The sequence below is a fragment of the Athene noctua genome, chromosome 1 (assembly GCF_965140245.1).
Source record: "Athene noctua chromosome 1, bAthNoc1.hap1.1, whole genome shotgun sequence".
Lineage (NCBI taxonomy): Eukaryota > Metazoa > Chordata > Aves > Strigiformes > Strigidae > Athene > Athene noctua.
In genome coordinates, this window is record NC_134037.1 from 232,124,005 (window position 1) to 232,143,858 (window position 19,854).

The 19,854-nt window shown below is 41.1% G+C and overlaps 1 protein-coding gene across 11 annotated transcripts in view; it reads right to left on the bottom strand.

The window, feature by feature from the left end:
* ENOX1 (ecto-NOX disulfide-thiol exchanger 1) overlaps positions 1 to 19,854 on the bottom strand; it is a 380,057-nt gene that overhangs the window by 12,842 nt on the left and 347,361 nt on the right. For 10 of the 11 annotated variants that reach the window (XM_074912668.1, XM_074912637.1, XM_074912684.1 and 7 more), the window contains 2 exons: positions 16,146 to 16,253; positions 11,363 to 11,419 (listed from right to left, as the gene is read on the bottom strand). In XM_074912668.1, the coding sequence (XP_074768769.1) occupies positions 11,363 to 11,419; positions 16,146 to 16,253 (165 nt within the window). The remainder of the gene's footprint in view (positions 1 to 11,362; positions 11,420 to 16,145; positions 16,254 to 19,854) is intronic. The other variant, XM_074912676.1, reaches the window with a different exon arrangement.

Here is a 19,854-nt window from a genome sequence, read left to right on the forward strand (position 1 = left end):
ACTGCAAACATGGGTAGAAACTGGCTTGTGACATGAAGACTGCATGTTTTTAACTTATTTTCGTGTACCTGGGGATCTCTTAAAGTCTGGTATAGTTGAGTTCGCTTTGCTGGGCTTTCTTTAAATGTACTGCAGACCCACATCGGAAAATATAATTTCACTGTTTTAATCTGAATGGAGCCTAATTCAATTTCCAATCAAGCGAATGGAAATCTTGCAATAGTTTCAAAGCATATCATGTCAGACATCTTAAATTTATGGGGACATGCAAGGCTGAGGTACAGGACAACTTCTGACAGCTTAACACAGTTGTCAGTTGAGAGTGGGCTACTCTCCTTGTCTATATTCTTATCTATGATGAATACAAAATTGTTCAATCCAAGTTGAGCTAAACTACAATGAAAGAGCTTATTTAAATTTAACTTAAATCAAATTTCCCTGCAAATGTGGCAATGTATGAGTACACTTACAGACAGTGATTGTGAGTCAGATGATCAAAGAATCACAAAATCATGCAGGTGACCTTGGGAGGTCTCTAGTCCAGCCTCTTGCTCAAAGCAGGATCAGCTGTGGAGTCAGAGCACATGGATGTGCAAAAAAAGGTAATAGTCCAATGGCTGGATAAACCTCAGCAGTTTCTCTGCAACATCCCAGTTCTGTGCCCTCATTGAACAACATGTGGGTTGTGTCATCAACAGATGGGTGCCTCCATCCCCTGCAGAAGGGATTTTCTAACCACCATCACTTGCTGCTTCGTCCTGATACTTGTGATTAAAGTCTTACCTCCATGAGCACAAAGGACAGAGGCACCATCACAGATGGGGAAAGCCGGATAACCTAACCAGAGAAAACAGAGTGCCCCAATCCATCTCCTCCCAGGGCTGTCACAGGAGAGCATCAGTCCCAGGGTTCAAGTGTGACACTGATCAAAACCAGTCCGTGGAAATGCTCTCTGGATCATCTTACACACTGAGGGGGGCACTGCCTATAGGGGTACTGGACTTGTTAAAGGATGCAGGGGAAAAGCATCTTGGGATTGTACAAGACTTAGTTGAGGGTTCTTAGCAGGGAAACAAAAGGCAGGAAAGGGGAGGTATCATGGTGGTTTGGGAAGGGGATAAAAGGGACTGGTTGCATGTAAACAGGTTGCTGGTCAGTACACTTGTCTGGCCATGCCATGCCCTGATCAGTGTATTACGCTCATTAAATTAAAATTCTAACTTTTTTCCTGGGTGTGGGACTCTCTACTGTGTGTGCAGGGTGTGTGTGAGGGGGTCTAAATGCAGCAGCAAGAGTGGGATCAGGGGTCAGAGGGCCATACGTCTGGAGTGCCATAGTTAGAGACACCAGAGTGTGTTCGCATGCTGCTCTGTGATCACTGGTGAGCATCAAAGCCAGAGCAGCCACCAAGTAGGAAAATAAGCTTGGAAGCCATGTGTTGAAGTGGCCATAGGTCTGAGATGGATCCAGGATAGTCCATAGACACTGCATGTGATCTACTGGAGGGGCCAGGGTGTCCAAGACAGCAACTGGGGACACCGTGGGTTCTGGGGAATGACTAAAAGACTTGTTTGTGTGTGTGTGTATGGTGAGGCAGGGGCCAGTTATATGATAGACTGAGAGTCAAAGGCCAGTTACTGAAGGGATCCACATTGTATATACATGTAAGTCTGCATATATATATTTCCCACTAATGGACCTTTTATCCTGATCAGCCAGAAAGGGGAGCAAGATGAGGCCATCAGTACTGTTTGTGTTTATGAATGTTGAGTTTACGTTGATCTGTGTGGCTGGCCACATGTATATGTATGCATGTGATCCATGTGTTTTATACGTGTGTTTGTGCACATGCCTGTGGGGAATACCTGCTCAGCCTTGCTACAACCACCTTGCCTCTGCTGGGCTACAGGATTCAATGATTCCCGACAACAGCAATGTTTGGTTTGGGCCTAATTCTTCCTTTTATGGAGCTTGTTCCCCTTTATGGACTGCTGTGGCACGGTGCTGTGCTGAGACTTTGTGGAAATCTGGTTGAGTGCCTGAACTCTGAAAGTAACTCCGAATACTCCAGGACCATCATGTGTGTTACACAGCTCTTCTTTCAGCATGTCCTCTTACACTGACAGTTTCTGACTCTGCTGACTACTCCTCTAAAAACACTCTAATGACTAGAAAATTGCTCATAGTCTTTGATTAATATAATTATTTTCTTGCTGCAAATAAATTGATCTTGTGCTAGCAAATTAACTACTTCTAGAAATATCATATTTTACACAGTCCCGGTTCCTCACAGCCTAAGAGCTGATTTTAGTAAAGTGGCTGACATCATTAAGTTAGGTGGTCTTGCTGACACACTGTTTATATGTAGAGAAGTTTCTTGGCCTTTTCTATGGACACTGGGATAACTTAGTTTACAGAAACAAATTACAGTGTTGCATCCCATATAAAAAGAATAAGGCAAGGAATGAGGTATCCAACCATCTGCCCAAAACCTGAGCTCTCACAAGCAGCTTGCACTACTTCTAGAGTTAGCACCAGGTCAACAATTCAGAAAAAAGCCCTTGGTTTTGGTGTTTTTTCTCCAGGGTCTCAGAGGATCTTTCTCCTTCTACTATCTACCTAGTGATGCGGAAGAGTGTATTTGCCATATGCCACAATGCTGGTGAATGTGACTGGTTTATCATCAGAAATGATACAGACCAGGTGTCACCTTTTCATTCAGATCAAGTCCAAACTTGATAACTTATTTTGCATTATGCAAGAAAGCAGTGTTGGTTTTGTCAGCCACAGCACATTGTAATTATTTTTAAAGTACACTAATATAGAGATTTACTTTTAAAGTACACCAATAGAATGTACCATGACTGTAAATTTAAAAGTGTGCTGGTATTAACAAATAGACAGTTGACAACTGGCTTGAAAAATTATCTGGCATTAAAATTATAGGAAAAACAATGAAGAAAAATTAGAACAACAAATATAAGACCTTGCAAACGAAGTACATTGAACACTCCTCTATGCATCTAAGATTTGTTTGTCTGATTTATCCTACATGATAGAAGTGTTTTCAGGAGTGAAGATTAATTGTATTATGGTGCTCTTGACATCCTATTTTTCCAATCCATTTGCCAGAGAGATGCTTTTAACTTTTTCATTACAAAGCTTTTACTATTATAACTTTCACCTGCTGAGTTTAGGCAACTAGCAATAATCTGAAAATGCTTTTCTCACTGAAACTATCTCTTTATATTGTTCTCATTGTATTTGAACACATCTATTTTATGGGAATGTACATATGCAAAATACAGATGACTAATATGAAAGTTATTTCATGCTTATTTTTAAAAGTATAATCAGGTTGCTTCATTTTCTAAAGCTGGATTTGTGTGTAGGTTCCTGATGACTTAACACAGATGTTTTATGTGATGTGAAGGTTGTTGTTTTGCAAGGAAAAAGGTAATTGTCATTTTGCACACTTTGTGTTAGGGAATTGCAGCAAACCAATGGTTGGCTGAACAAAAGCATCACCTGCCCACCATCTCTGGTGAAGTCATTGTAGGAGGGGATACTTTGTGTCTAGTTGAGACTGATAACTCGTGAAAGTCCTTTGACATGGTCTTTAACACAAACAGTGCTCTAGAAATCTCCTCAAGAATGATGCACTTCTAAAAAAAAATTAAAGACAGAAAAAAAAGACAATTTTCTTCCCTTCTGGAACATTCAGAATTGTTTTGAAAATGTCTTTGTTGAAATAGAAGGAAGTAATTGAGGGGAAAAAATCCAACCTTAAATGTTTTATGAGAGTGAATGGTTTTCAGCAAGGATCTGTACTTGAAAGATATTAATTCTAGGTATCTGAAAACCCAGGTCAACCTGACCCATATTCACAGGAATCTCCACATCTGAATATATGAAAAGTACTTGAAAAAAACATTTTGGAGCTCTCATTCCTTTGGATTAGATCTTGATTAGGATGATGAACTCTTCCTGAGGAGAAAGACTCAGGGGTGTTGGTTGACAAGAGGCTCAACATGACCCAGCAATGTATGCCTGCAGCCCAGAAAGCCAGCCGTATCCTGGGCCACATCAAGAGAAGTGTGGCCAACAGGTCGAGAGAGGTGATTCACCTCCTCTACTTCATTCTCACTAGACCCCACCTGGGGTGCTGTGCCCAGCCCTGGGACCCCCAACATCAGAAGGACATGGACCTGTTAGAGTGAGTCCAGAGAAGGGCCAAGAGGGTGATTAGAGGGCTGAAGCACCTCTCCTATGAGGACAGGCTGAGAGAGTTGGGGTTGTTTCAGCCTGGAGAAGAGAAGGCTCCAGGGAGACCTTACAGAGCCTTCCAATACTTCCAGACTCCAGGGGTCCTACAAGAAACGTGGAGAGGGACTTTTTACAAGCACATGTAGTGCTAAGGAAAAAGGGTAATGGTTTTAAACTGAAAGAGGAAAGATTTAGATTAAGTGTAAGAAATGTTCTTCATTGTGAGGGTGGTGAGGCACTGGAACATGTTGCCCAGACAAGTGGTGGATGCCCCCTCCTTGGAAATGTTAAAGGTTGGACAGGGCTTTGAGCAACCTGGTCTAGTAAAAGGTGTCCCTGCCCATGGCAGAGGGGTTGGACTAGATCATCTTTAAGGTCAATTCCAACAGAAACCATTCTGTGATTCTATGAAGAGTGTCTCCTGGGGATGCTGAAGGTTCTTTCTCGCTTCTGTCACTTTTTGCTGTCTATTACTTGAAGGCCTTTAGCAGGTTGGAGGGAGTGTGAATGTGGTGTACAATGCCCAGGACTGCAATAGAAGGCTTGTGGCTGAAGCAGAGGTGGCTCATCATCCTTCAGGTGGTTGCGGGGGAGCCTGAGTGCTCTGACAAGCCAATCTGCCTTGTACACTGTGTGGGTTAAGCACACAGCTGCATATGTATAAGGCTGAATGTTATTCCTCACTAGGAATGACGAGATGACTCCTGTATACGTGTGCAGTATAAATACTCAGGGAAAATGCTTTGGGATGAAAAGCTGCACATAATGATCAAATATTATTAACATGTCAGGTAGCTCTGGGCATTGAAGAACTGTCTCCCTGTGGAGCTCACATGAAATTTAAAGTCAAAAAACTTTTGTGATTTGCTGAGTGGGTGGCTGAATGGGTTTTATCATTGTGTCTCAGAGTTCTCTCTTCTCCTCCCTCAGATGACAGGAATTCACTCCAATCAAAAGTCAAGTTACGATGCCACTTTGACACTTTTAATTAGGGACAAGGGAAGTGGTGTGATTTCTTGCTGCACATTAATGAAGGGGTTTATTGCTACAGCTCAGATCTGCTTCAGGTAGCACACTCTGTCAGAATATACTTCAGTCTACTGTAGCCATTTTCTCTCCATAGGGTTAGGTAGTGACTGAAACTGCAGAGACTGTGATTCAGCCAGCTGAGAGAGATCTGCACTGTGTTAATGAAACTCTATTGCTGTCCTTTAACATGCTGAGCCAGGGCTGGGGTGGCGAAGGGGGGAACTCAGGAGAACTTGATCTATCGGTGTGTAAGAACTTCTGAAGGCTGAGCAGGCTCTTTGATAATATGGTCCTAAACAGCCAGTTAAACTCCTGTTATTTTTCAGGCCTTCTGGTATTGAATTCATGAGGTGGTCATTCCTCATGCCTGCTGTGGTAAGTAGGAAAGCTGCTGATCTTCAAATGGTCATAGCTGTGTGAATTTATCATACTCCACATGCCTTAAATTGATGAAAATGTGAAGAAATGAGTGATAGAAGGGCTACAAATAAATGCATGGAATGGAAAAGGCAGAGAGTAGAAAGAGCATGGCCACTCCTTGCTCCCTGGTCCTGGCTCCATCAGGACAGAAGAACCTGAATACAGACAGTAAATGGGTCTCTGTAATCCCTGGGGACTTTATGCCCAACTCCAATCAGGGTACAGGGTCCTTGCACCTTCTTCTAACAACATAACATCTCCATGATGAAAAACCAAACCCCACATCTCTCTTCAGGGGGCAGCCCTCATCTCTGCACTGCACCATTACTCCTGCTGGTTCTTTTTAGACAGCTATTTGCATTTGTTAAATGAATTAGTTGACTGAATATGATCTTGCAAAGGGGAGCAGTTACAACAGAGGAACTGGAGAGTGCACATAGTCCATGCTCATTTGGGGCAATGTAGCTTTGAACATTGTCAGGTGGAGGAGAGAACCAAACCCCAACTTCTGGCACCCCTTGTAGAGGACATCAGCCCTGAGCTCTTGGGTATGGTAAGGCTGCCATCACTATCTCCCTACCCTCAAACACCCCCATCTGTCATCACCTCACTTTTTGCAGAATCCACTCACTCCCATGTGCTCTAGAAATGCTGCAAGGCCAGACAACCCCAGAAAAGCCAATGAAGCTACTCAGTGATTCAGTATCAGCTTTCTGAGGCTGAGGTTCGCAGCTTACAAACCTGGGAAGCTCAGATAGAAAAGAAACACACATTTCCTGATGTGTGGAAGAAAATGGGGTTTTCTGGCCTGTAACTTTAGGCCAGAAAATGCTTCTATATTAGCCATGTTAAGCACATTTTTTATCACAAGCCTGTGCTGTTCTGAGAAGAGCAAGCCTTTTGAAGCATGGGATAGCCAGGAAATGGCTGTTGCACTCACAAGGAAGCGAAGCAAAAGCATCAGCAGTCACTTGGGATCTTCATCAATAAAGGTGATCAACTATTGTTAGGTGTTAGTCCCCCGAACTACTGGGACAATTTGAACAGACATTGCACTCTTCTAGCTCCCTCTTCTCTCCCTGTGTTCAAGGGCCTTTTTCATCTCACCTGGTTTGTTTGATGTGAGACAGTCACATGGCACAGAGGTGTCCCATCCTATGGCAGGTGTGTACTAACACATGCACTGACATGGGATGTTCACAGCAGGTACCCTTGGGTGCCTCCATTAAGGGTTTGCATAGTGAAGTACAAGAACTGAACTCTGATGAGTCTGATGCAATTACAGATTTCCTCAAAAACTGAAGTGGGTTGGCTTATTAAATCTTTGCTTGGTTTGCTGTAAAAATGAGCCTCATTTAAGAGCTGTCTTTACTTGTCTTTAGTAAAGATCATCAGTGATCAACCATACTACGTGAAAAGAGAAGACTAGGGTGTAGTTAGGAATAACATTACTTTCAGTGTAGCATTAAGTGAGCAATTTAATAAAATATTTCAATATTTCACCCTGGGTATACTCCTCCTCTGAGTCAAGGATCATCTGGTAACTACTTGAAAAGCAGATACAGAGGGGAAAAATTAAAGGAAGAATCAACATCAAATCTAAGATGCTCAGTTCAACTTAAGAAATGCTCTGATAACAGCTTCAAGCACTCAAATGGAAAAAAAAAAATGCATCCCTACTTAATGTTATTGATTTCATGTCTGGAGAAAACCCCACAGAATATTGTGTCCAAGCTGCTGGAGATGCTAACTGGATGCAGACAGACGAGGTCAAAGACGATATGAGGTCAAAATCATAACTTTGTTCAAACAATGAAACTCAAACATAACAAAAAGATAGTAAAAAAAATTGTGGTGAAATTAGTTACACTCTCTGAAATATATTCATTTTATTATGCCTTGGTGATAATGAAGTTAGGCTAAAAGTATTTTGGTGAAATCCTGGCTTTTTAACCTGATGGGAATTTAATTATTGACTTTAACATAGCCAGGACTTTATCATGCAATTGTAATCCGGGCATTCAAAATGCTTCTCTTGCTTTGCTCTGAACTTGGGAGGACTGATACTCTTGAACTACCATTTTATGGCACTTTTACAAAGGGTAGGAGTTATTCACAGCAGCTATCTAAGGAAGGTGACAGCTGTCAAGGGAGAATGCCAAACTCCTGGGAGAAAATCACTGACTACTTCTAAAATGAGGCTTGTGTAAAAAGATACCCCTTTCTCAATTAACAATAGAGAGATACAATGGGTGTTAACCTTCCCACATCCAAAAGAGGGATACCAAGGCTATACAGCTGTATTTGCATGCAGTGCCCTATGGATTCTGAACATAGCAGTGAGCAAAAGGAGATCTTTGATCAAAATGCAGAATTAACCTATATACAAGAGGTTCCACAGAAAGCCACTGGCAGAGTTAGCCACAAAACATGTGATTAACATTTTCAGTTTGCAAAATGTTCTCTACTTGAGCACACCTTGCAAGCATGATTTTTTTTCACATTGGGACTAATCAGGTCCCAAGAGTCTGGGAACATCCTGGAAGAGGATTATATCTGAAATTATAATTGTCCATTGTCCATTATTTTCTCTTCAGTTAAGACAGAGATGTGAATTAAATATCATTATATGCAGCAATGAAGAGGAAATTATCTAAAAGGGGGCAGATTAGAAGCAAGAAACAATCTTTTCCTAACCACAGGGCTGAAGGAAATGAATACTCAGTGACAGCAGCTCTGGCAGTCCTGGTGTTGAAGTCTCTGTTAACACCAGGCTGGGATCTCGGGTTCTATGTACCACTTGAATCTGACATCTGGCCTTTCCTGACACGGAGTATAGCTAGGAAATGTCAACAGCCATAACAAATATTACTGCATGTACCTGGCAAGTCACTCATGAAACAACCTCATGACTGTTTACAGAGCCTTGTAAGATGGTTTTGCTTTCTGGAAATAACAGATGTACTGGCAATACACTAAAATTTCTTCCCCCTCCCCAGTTTGTGTGTGAACTGCCATGGCAGGGAGGGCAACATTGCAATTGCTCCAGACTATTAGTTAACTGTCTTCAATTCTCCTGCAAAAATAAGAGAAAAAAATGAAGATTGGTCCATTTATAGGTTGGGCACTTTTCAGGAGGGATATTTTTCTTTTACCAAAGGTGTTCAGATCCTTGTTTCCCTTTCAGCATGGCCTCACATAATGGAAATGTAGAAGACACACCAGGATAGGTCTAAGTATATATTTTCATCTGTACCTGCTTTTGCTCCGAAAAATATTTCCAGGTTTTATTTTACGAAACAATATTTTCTAATATAAAATATGATGCAGACCAGTGTCATCAGCAGAAAGCCTGAGGACTGCAGAAAATAATCTTTTTAAGATTACAGTATGGGCTTTCTTGATGTGTATGCAGTGTGCCTAAAGTTTCTACTGTCCTTTCTAGAAGCCTGATTTTCTGCAAAATAAATAATCTAAATATGCCATAGTGTGACGATTAGACTGTGTGTTCAGTGTAGAGACCTAAGTTACCATTTTTCCTTACCAACACTTCCCACTATTGCTCTGCATGTAAAGGTATTTCATTTGCCGAATTCAACCTGTCAACTGTAACAAATATGTCCAAATCCCATTACATGCATCACAGTTCACTAACAATCATGTAGGAGCCACCAAGCCCTTTTCTCTTTGATCATCCCAGATTTGCACACTGGCCAAGGGCAAGAAACATTCTGAGAACAGATGTGGAGAGACAATCTGCAAGGCACAACACCTGAGCACTACATATCTGATATGATATGAAACAACTGTTTAAAAGGTACCTCAACTTCTATTTTACAAAGTTCATTGCTGCAGCAAATACTTTAACATCAGTTCTCTCCCTCTATTTCTCTATTTTCATTTGTGCTGCTGTGCTTTTTCCAATTACATGGTGGGCATAATTGTGGAATACATGGCTACAACTGTGACCCAATAATTGTAGCTGTCTGGTCTTCCTCTTCACTATTAGTTTAGGTATTCACTTTTCTTTGGAGTCTAATATCGCTATGAGATCATCATGGGAAGAGGTCATGGAAAAGAGAGGCAGAAAACAGAGTTCCTATCCTATGGAAAATTTGGGCATTTGAACAATTCCTACAATTACAAACTGGAACAAGATGGTACATTTTGAAAAAATTTACCATTAACCAAAGATTCTGAATTGTTTTGGTTTAGATATCTGGGAATGATGCACTGAAACACTCTATTTACACAATTGAAATGTTTCATTTTAATGCTATTTCAACCTTTATGTTATATTAAAGTAAAACTTTCAGGCTCTTCTCTTTCATCCAGTTACATGATAAAAGTTGAAGCATTTAGGCAATTTTCCTTTAAAACATTTCAATCCTGCAAAACTTTGTTTCATCCACATTTTTGGAGAGGAAGCAAGTTCCTTCAGGAAGTTTCTAAGTCTTAAATTTCTAAAGTCCTTTAGGAAACCTGCAACCAGCTGCTGTACAAAGACAAGTTTTTAGGTAGCAAATGTGAGCATTTCAAGATCATTGGTGGATTAATGTCTTTATTTTGGTTTGCAAACAGAATCTTTCAAAGGGGCAATGAGACGCTGTGCAGACAGACTGCAATTGAAGATTTGTTGGAGCTATCAGAAAATATTGAATGTTTCCTGTCCAAATGCTGAGAGCTATGAGGTTCTATCGACTTCACTGCGGAAATAGACCACAATGAATGAGATCCAGGAAAGGATTAAAAAAGAGGACATTTCCTTATCACAAAGCAGTCCACAAAATTTGAGCCTTCCATTCAGGATTAAACTAAAACTGCTTTCCTGGCTGTGCCATTAGACAACACATTGACTAAAATAGATGTTAAAATATATTAGTGTTCAGACTGTTGCCAGTTCTCTTGGCTAGGAGGAAGATATCGTATATAATCAGTTTTAATTTTCATATGTTTATGACAAAGCACAAAGCTGCACTGTTTGGATGACAAACATAGCAGGCAAGTTTTCCTTTTTTCTCTCTCCCCTTATCCAAATTGCTGTTTTGACTGCAATCATTAAGGGAATAACAGAAGGGTGGTTTTTTTTTTTGGCAGCAGGTTTTAAAAAACATGACCTTAAGAGGTCCTTTAATGATTCTGGACAAAATAATGGCTCAATGAATTAATTTAGTCCTCTTGTGCAAATTAACCGTTTCCAAATTACACATGTATACAAATCACTTCACTCAGAACTGAAATACGGCCAAACTTGCTCAGCAGTAAGGTGGCAGCCACAGAGACAAACGGTGTAACTTTGTAGTTTGAGTAATCCTGGACAGGACACTAAGGCAAAGCATTTCTCTTGCAGTCGTTTCCATGGTATCTTTAACACCCACATACAGCAAGTAGGACATTGGTTGTTAAAGTCTCATCCAAATAAATCCTACAAAGTAAATTGCATGGAACCCAATTTATCTACCTCGAAATGAAGTTTGCTGGGATTTGAACCTGTGGCTTCATGAAAAAAACCAGGCACTTCAAACCTGATGTGCAAATCATTCAGCCATTCTATCAACTTTAAGACATAAATAGTAAGTTTGAGATCATACGCATGCATATATATATATATATATATCTACATCTATACATAGATATCTGTACCTACATTTGCCTGAGATTCATCATGCCCATTGATTTCTGCTAATTCCTTGGCGCTTTTTAACTGTGAAGAGTGAAAAAAAAAAACCAAAACAGAACAAAACAAGCACATTACTTGAGTATTTCACACAGTTATCTTTGATTTATTCGAAGGAGCATTTTATAAAGCTTCCAATGAGAAAAACAGATGGAGCATATAATTCTAATGAGTTTTTGCTCAAACCATTTTGAAACCAACATACTTAAGGCTTGATAGGTTGGCAAAAAAAAAAAAAAAAGGAAAATAATAAGACTGGGTCATTATTTTTTAAATAATAAGATTAGAAAGTAGTTTCAAGGCATAAAAAGTGTAGAGAATTGGCTCTCAAGAATAATAAACGATTTCATTTCCCATTCTTGTTGCTATTAATTTAAACTTCACAATATTTGCAAGTTGCCACTAGCTAAATAGTGTTTTACTAATGATTACTTTTGAATGATATATTTTGAGCTGTTTAAGATGCCATATTGCTACTGTACATTTCCTTCCTGAGGAAGCATCTAAGTAACTGACATGGCTCCTGGGTATGATGGCAAAGGAAGTAAAGAGAAGAACAGCTCTTTTATTTAACCAGTGGCAGGAAGAACTGAGCAGATGCTGTCAATTCCAAATATATGATCAAAACCAAACACTTTTTTTTTTTTTCATCCTGAATTAGTTGTTTGTTTTTGTTTTTGTTTTTGTTTTTTAATATAGGATTATATTGGGGATTGTAAAAATCACTCCCAAGAGATTTAAGAAATGTCCTAGCTCATGTCCTGAGCCACAGTGAAATAAGCAGTTGTTCATCCTGTGATTGAGCAGACATAGAAAGGAAGAGACATTGCAGCTCTTCTGAGCCTATAAGCCATGGAGGTTTGTACACTTAAATGTAAGCGCTCAGAACTACTTACTCTTTACGTAAATCTTTGAAGAGTCATGCTTTTATTCTAACTTAATTCAGGGTAGATGTCTGGGGTAGGGGGAGATGATGATAAATAAACAGAACTTTCCTATGTATTTGTTGGTTTTGCCAAAGAAACTGGGGTTGATGTAACTGTTGATATGTTACAGCTGTGATCCTGAATGACAACAGTCCTAAAATCCAGGTGAAATGGAAGACTATTACCTTACAGTTAGGTGTCTGCCTCAGAAGCACTGGCGGACTACCACCATAGAGCGGCTAGGTTACCTCCACCATCTTTTTGCCATGTGGTAGCAACAACTAAACTGTGGAAGTCAGTTCTTGGCTTCTCAGTTTCCAGTCTAGCAATTAAGGTAAGCAGGCCATGGTCTTTGTGTACCGTATTATGCAGGGCTGTAAACTGCACCAGTTCAGGAACTACTGCTCAATCCACTAAACCAGTCCTGACAGAGAGGGAAGGGGGCAGCAATCCCTGATAAAGTAGTATAAAGAATAGCTGGAGACTGCAAAATCATCAGGTCTCCTGGTTCAATTCACTGATGCTCATCTTTCAATACCCTTGAAAAGTCTGTAATTTATACTGACAGCAGAGTGATGCATTTCCAATGAATGAAACATGTTTTCCCTGCACTGAAAAAATAACCATCTTGTGAAACCACCCCACCATGAGGATGGCAGTTAGGAATGAGCTGAGATGGCTAATTCCAGCCAACCACCAGAATTAGGTATTTCTGCATCATGATGTGACTGAAAGAGCCATTTCCTGATTCTTCATTATAGAAATTCACCTCACGAGAGCAGTCTTGTTGAGCTCAGCTGAATTACTCATCTGAACACGAGGTCAGGGGAGCATGCTCGGGTATGTAAAACTGCTCTGCACACTAATGTCACGTCCTGAACGTTCAAGGAGTGCTGTTCATTACTTACCTTTCGCCTTTCCTTTTCCAGGTTGACAAAGTGCTGTCACCCCTTGGTGACTGCCGGCTCCTTGGGCAATGCTCCCTGCATCCTTTCTGCTGGTGACATACCACTCCCCCACCAGCCACATGTGCATTTGATGGGAGAGTGGGCTCAGCCTCTAGCCTACATTGGTCTGGTAGGCTTTCACCTCACCATGGTTTCCCACCATCATTGCTCTGGCACTGTTCCACTGGTTCATCTAATGCAGACATGATTCTTGAGCCTTTCCATGTCTTTTATTGCATGCCAAGCTCTGTAAAGGATGCCCAGAGCTCAGGCTTCCACATCTACCCTAGGACCACTGCAGCAGGAGGTGGAGGTGCACCAGTGGAGATAATGGTGGAAAACTTACAAGTAGAAAACGTGCAGCTGCATTCCCACAAGCTAAAGGGGCAAAGTCCCTCTTTTTTCCAATATTGTTTTTTTATAAATTAAAATATAAATTATATTCCTCTTTCACATCCCAAATAGGGAAAGGAGAGAATAGGAACTTCAGAAAAACATATAATATTGAAAAAACAGGACTTGACTTGGCTCGTAGGCCAGTTCCATTGCAGGTTGGTGGTGAGTGTGATGTTACCAGCAAAGAGTATGCTGAGGCAACACACTGAACTAGTGCCAGTAATAACCAAGAGCCTACCTGAAAGGAAGGGAGAAGGGTTGAAGAGTTAGAACTCTCTGATATGTGTAATGCCATGGTGGGGTAGGTCTAACTCAAACCAGGGGTCATGAATCCCTCTGACAACCACAGCTGGTGGCCACAGGCCAGATCTGGTCCAGAAGCCTTTTGGCTACAGTAATGCAATATGATGCACAAGCAAATGGGACCTCTCCCAGCAGGACGTCCCAGCCAGGATGCGGCTGGGTTGATGTAACTGAATCAGCACGAGTTGTGCTGAGCCAGCAGACGTGCTCAGACACAGCTGCACCTCTCTGTGCAAACATGCCTGTGGTGAGGCAAGGCAGGATCCTTCTGCCAGCTTGAGATTAAAAGGCAGATTTTAGCAAATGTATCACAAAAACAAGCCATACAATTGAGGCGGGAGCCCCGTGCTATTTATTTTTGAAAGAAATATTCAGATTTACTTGACTCCGCCAGATGATTTTCAATACCCATTGTGGGTAAAACACACAGATGAGCTGTGGTGCTTGTAAAGGAAAGCTGTGAGCCTTGGCAAGTGGGGGTCATTACTGCTAGGGCTTCTGTTGTTCTGGAAAGTTTTGGAACTGGTTCAGGGTTGTTGGAGAAGTACACCAGCTGCATAGCACTCCTTAGGAATTCTGGCTACTTACAGTCTTGGCCTTAGGCATGTTTCGGAGCTAATTCTCAAGAGAAATGCAGATCCATCCTGCCTTTCTTCCAGCTACTGTTTCGTCTGTCTGCCTAGCATGAGTGCACATTTGATTTGCAATTAGGAGGAGTCTGCAGAGATTCAAAAGTCTGCCCTGGTGGTCTCTACTGGGGCCTAGCATTGTAAGATCTTCCTATATGTTTTTGCAGCATTTAATTGCTACCAAGATGTAAAATAACTTCATGCAATTTCATTTTTTTCTTTTTTAAGTATCTTATAATGCTATATCTTGAATGCCATGTAAAAATGGAAATGAGATGCAATTAACTCAAGAGATCCGGTGGATTCTGTTTATTAAGATTCTGTCGTTACCACTTCTATTCTTCCTCATAGCATTTTGGGTTATACAGTCTTACATCAGCTCTCATTTAGAAGGTTATCTCTGTAACCATAAGTGATAAGAACGTGTATCTGAACATAAAAGCTTTATTTTCTAAATTATTTGCTTCTAGAATACATTTGTCACTGGATATGTTCAAAGATAAATGTTAAATGTGGAGCAGTGTCACAGCTTTCATAATGAGCATTAAAAAAATCTGAAATAAGCATAATTTACTTTTCCTAATACATACATTAAATGTATAAATCTGTGTGCAGACACATTCGACACACATGCTGAAAAATCCTGAACATAAGAATCATCAGCATTTTGAATCTCTGTCATCTAAGCAATTCAGATCCCACAGCCTTGAAACTGCAAATACTTAACCAAGTCACTAAATATTTTGGCTCAAAGTTTATACAGAAAGGATTAAAATAAGGTCTCAAAGCAGAGACCTGTGCAGCACAGGTGGGTATTTGCGATTTCAGTGCATCCAGGCCACATGGTCTATACAGACAACGTGTATTTGTGCACGCTGTGCTTGCACACAATGAACTGTTTCATCTTCAGTTTTATAGATTTAGCACCAGATTTTCTTTTTGCTGTGTAAATATCCATCTTACTGTGCTTTAAAACAATATACTTCTTAGTGTCACAGAACAAGCCAGTATCAAAGAAGATGTGATAATCAGCTTAATAGAGGTTTCCTTAAATAAGTGCATCGATAACTATTTTTTAAATGCCATTATGTTAAAGTTTTTTGTATACTCATATCTGCATGAATAACGCAGGAGATCCCAAGCTTTTTTTTTCTTTTTTCAATACTGTTTTTAAAAGAAAGAGCTGTTTTGTTTCAGGGATATTTAACTCTCCCAGCATTTCTTTAAAATTCAGAGTGAAAACACAGATCACTGATATCTATGTAGAATAATGTAAGAGAAAATGTTACTCAAGCCTTGAAATTCAATTCTGAATACTATAAAATAATGGTCCCTTTTCACTCTGTTTTCTCAAACTCTGCATTAGCCTCAGCTGTGTTCACAAATGCTAATCAGAGCAGACACTGACACAGCAGACAGGCCACATAAGGTTATGTCTTGCTCACAGCATATTCTGTGGTCAGACTCCTATGGATTTTGGAGGTGAAGCCATGAGTCCTCTGTCCTCTTAGCATGTCTAAGCCAGCATTTTTCTCCCACCAGAAACACTCACCTGTTCCTGCAGGACTTTAAGCATCGCTTGTGTATGTGTTTGTTCTTCCTTGGCTTGCTCCAGTTCGGATTTTTTGTTATTTAATTCTTCCTGTATGCTCAGCAATTGCTGCACAAACAAAAGAAGTTTCTGGTTAGCATCATTTGGATCCAAAGAGGCTTTAAATCCTCAGTTTGATAAATCCTCATTTCAAACAATGCTTTGCAGTCTGCTTCTACATATATTATTGTTGCATAATCTGCTGTTTCTAAATGGACCAGAGGTAAATTATTTTCATCTGCATCTCCTTCTGCAGCAGTGCTCCACAAGTAATGCATCTGCTAATGTCTGTTAAGCTATTTGTTACATTAAAGAAGAAACTCCTGGTACAGTATATCACCCGCAGAGTGACTGTCACATTCATCTGAACCAAAATCTTATTTGTAGAAGTATATGCGGTGGTTTTAATAATACTGGAGTAAACACCATGGTACATAAATAATTTAAAAGCACAGCCCTTTAATATAATTAGTCATTGGCCCACAGCCATTTTCATTCTATGCAAAGCAATATTCTGGAAAGCTTTTGCACTGAGTTGCCAAGAAGACAAAAGCTTTCCTTTTTTTCCCGTGTGCTGTGAAATTTTATTAGATCAGGAAGACTGATGCCCTACAATCAATATATCAGCCAGGGAGACTGCCCATCTGAACTGTCAAAACACAAAGCTATGACCAAAGTCTATTTTTATGAAGAGAATTCTGGGTTGTAGGGACATCTTTAAAAGCCCATGTCCCCTGGTCTTGGCTAGCTTTAGGTTCTGCATAGATTTACTGTGACTGTCAAGATCAGGTCAGTAGATTTAGTTAATTCTGAAGGGTTCTTTTTTTTTTTTTTTATGTGATGTAATAAATGTTAGACACTGATGAAGAGCAAGAGGAGACAGACATGGGATTAAAAAGGAGTTTATGGTGATTTCCCTTAGTCATCAAGAAAGGAAACTATGATTTGCTGGGGCAACATAAGCACACTCCTTTTTAAGGACTACTTGAACGAGGAATTGCTTTACTAACTTGCTTACTGATCTAACGACGTATCTAAGCATCTAAAGTTTAGCTTACGGCTGTGCTTAGGACTGGTAACTGATTCAAACCAATGTTGCACGTGCTCAGCATCTTGGTAAATTACAGATAGCAAACCTAGAAATCATCTCTGGCCTTGTTCTACTGCACTGGAAGTCCCATGTGTCAAAAGACCTGGTGCCAGTATTGTTTTCAGAGCTACTGGGAAACAGACGACAGTTCAGGGACTGATGGAGTTATTGGTAGTGTATTTATGTTGTAAGGGAACATCAGTACGATTGATTAATTCAGCCACTGAAGTAAAAATACATGTGGGTATATGTTTGATTATATCTCACACACTCTACATTCCAGCAGTGTTAGCTTTTTGACGGATCTCATCATCTGGACTGCTTCCTGGGAGCTTTCAAGAGACACTCAGGTATGTGTATTCACACTACCACAGCCCAAGAGCATTTAAAATCTTAAGATTTTACACGAAATAACAAGGTCTGTTCCACTGAGGCTCTTGCCCAACCAACTTTTATCTAAGAAGCTCTACTTCAGCATTTCCTGAGCAGGGATGGATTGGGAGACACTCAGGTATGTGTATTCACACTGCCACAGCAAAACAGCATTTCAGATCTCAAGATTTTACAAGAAATAACAAGGTCTGTTCCACCGAGGCTCTTGCCCAAGCAACTTTTGTCTGGGAAGCTCTACTTCATCATTTCCTGAACAGGGATGGATTGCTATGTCAGGCCTGTGTTCATCTTGCCTGTTGGGTACTTGTCCTGGTTTCAGCCAAGATAGAATTAACTTTCCTTGGGCTAAGAGTTGGAGATGGAGAGCCGGGCCCAGGTTGGTCACTGGAGTATTCCATATCATGTGATGTTATGTTCAGTGTATAAAGGAGGTGGGTGCTCTCTCATTTCTGCTTCCGGTTGGCGTGTGGCGGGATCTTTGGTGCGGTCGGGGGTCGCTGCTGGGGCAGGCTGTGTACCGGTGGCCGGGTGGTGAGCAACTGCATTGTGTATTACCTGTCTGGACTTCCTATTGTTACTGTTGTTTTGTTACTATCACTAAACTTTTTTTTATTCAGCCTATGAATTCTCCCTTTTTTGTCCTTCCATCTCACCAGGGAGGTGGGGGAGAAGTAAGCGACTGGCTGCATGCTGATTGGCAAACAACAACAGTACTACTCCCTACATTTTCAGAAGATACACTGAATTTTTGTATACTGCTGTATGTCATGCACTGATACTCATGCAGGTCCTTAGCACAGGTATAGCTTTCCAGACATTTCATAATTTTTCAGCCAAGAATGGACCGTTAGGTCACCTCATATAACCTCCTGTTATTACAGACCATTAAGCTTCACCCAGAATAGATCTAGCTTACGTCTGCAATATAGAAAGGACAGACACCAATCCTCAGAAGAGAAGCAGAACATACAAGCCACCAGAAAGATAGCATAAGCCCTTTCAAGGGTCACTAGCTGAGACACCTGAGGTTTGGTAAGCAGATGTGTCACCTAATAAGGGCTGGTGAAATGTCTTCTCTTCAGCTGCAACCTGCTTGAACTTACACACCTGAACATGGCAAAGGCTGTTAAGAGAAAGGAGTCTTTGCTCCTCATCCCAGTCTTCTCTGAGCAGTTATGTCCCACCAGCGTGGCCAGTCTCTGGTGATTCAAAGGGACGAGCCAAAATGAATGAAATGATCCTCACACAAATCATGGAATCATAGAATTGTAGAACGGTTTGGGTTAGAAGGGACCTTAAAGATCATCTAGTTTCAATCCCCCTGCCATGGACAGGGACACCTTCCACTAGACCAGGTTGCTCAAAGCCCCGTCCAACCTGGCCTTGAACACTGACAGGGAGGGGGCAGCCACAACCTCTCTGGGCAATGTGTGCCAGTGTCTTACCACCCTCATTGTGAAGAACTTCTTTCTTACATATAATCTAAATCTACCCTGTTTCAGTTTAAAATCATTACCCCTCATCCTATCACTACACTCCCCGATCAGGAGTCCCTCCCCATCATTCCTGTAGGCCCCCTTTAAGTACTGGAAGGCTGCTGTAACATCTGCCTGGAAGCTTCTTTTCTCCAGGTTGAACAACCCCAACTGTCTTAGCCTGACTTCATAGGCCAGCCCCCTGATCATCTTCGTGGCCCTCCTCTGGACTCACTCCCACAGGTCCATGTTCTTCCTATGCTGGGAGCCCCGGAGCTGGGCACAGTACTCCAGGTGGGGTGTCACAAGAGGGGAGTGGGGGGGAGAATCACGTCCCTTGAATTGCTGGTCATGCTTCTCTTGATGCAGCCAAGGATACAGTTGACTTTCTGGGCTGTGAGTGTACATTTCTGGCTAGCCAGGTATGCATCTAGCCAACTACGTATGGGGGAACAGAAGTCCTTTTCATGACCAGGCAATCAGCTGCAACCCTGAAGCATGGGATTTGATTATTATCATTGTCTCAGTGCAGTGCTACAAGTATTAGGGAGTTTGATTTGCTCTACAGCCTCTGAAAGAAGTGAATAGCCATGCATATCCAAGGAGAACATCACCACCATCCAGGCTGCACTTTCCTCCACTTCCTCTGCACCTAGTTCAGAGATTTTACTCCAGCTTTTGTGAGAAACCCTAGAGCCCATCCTTCTGAACA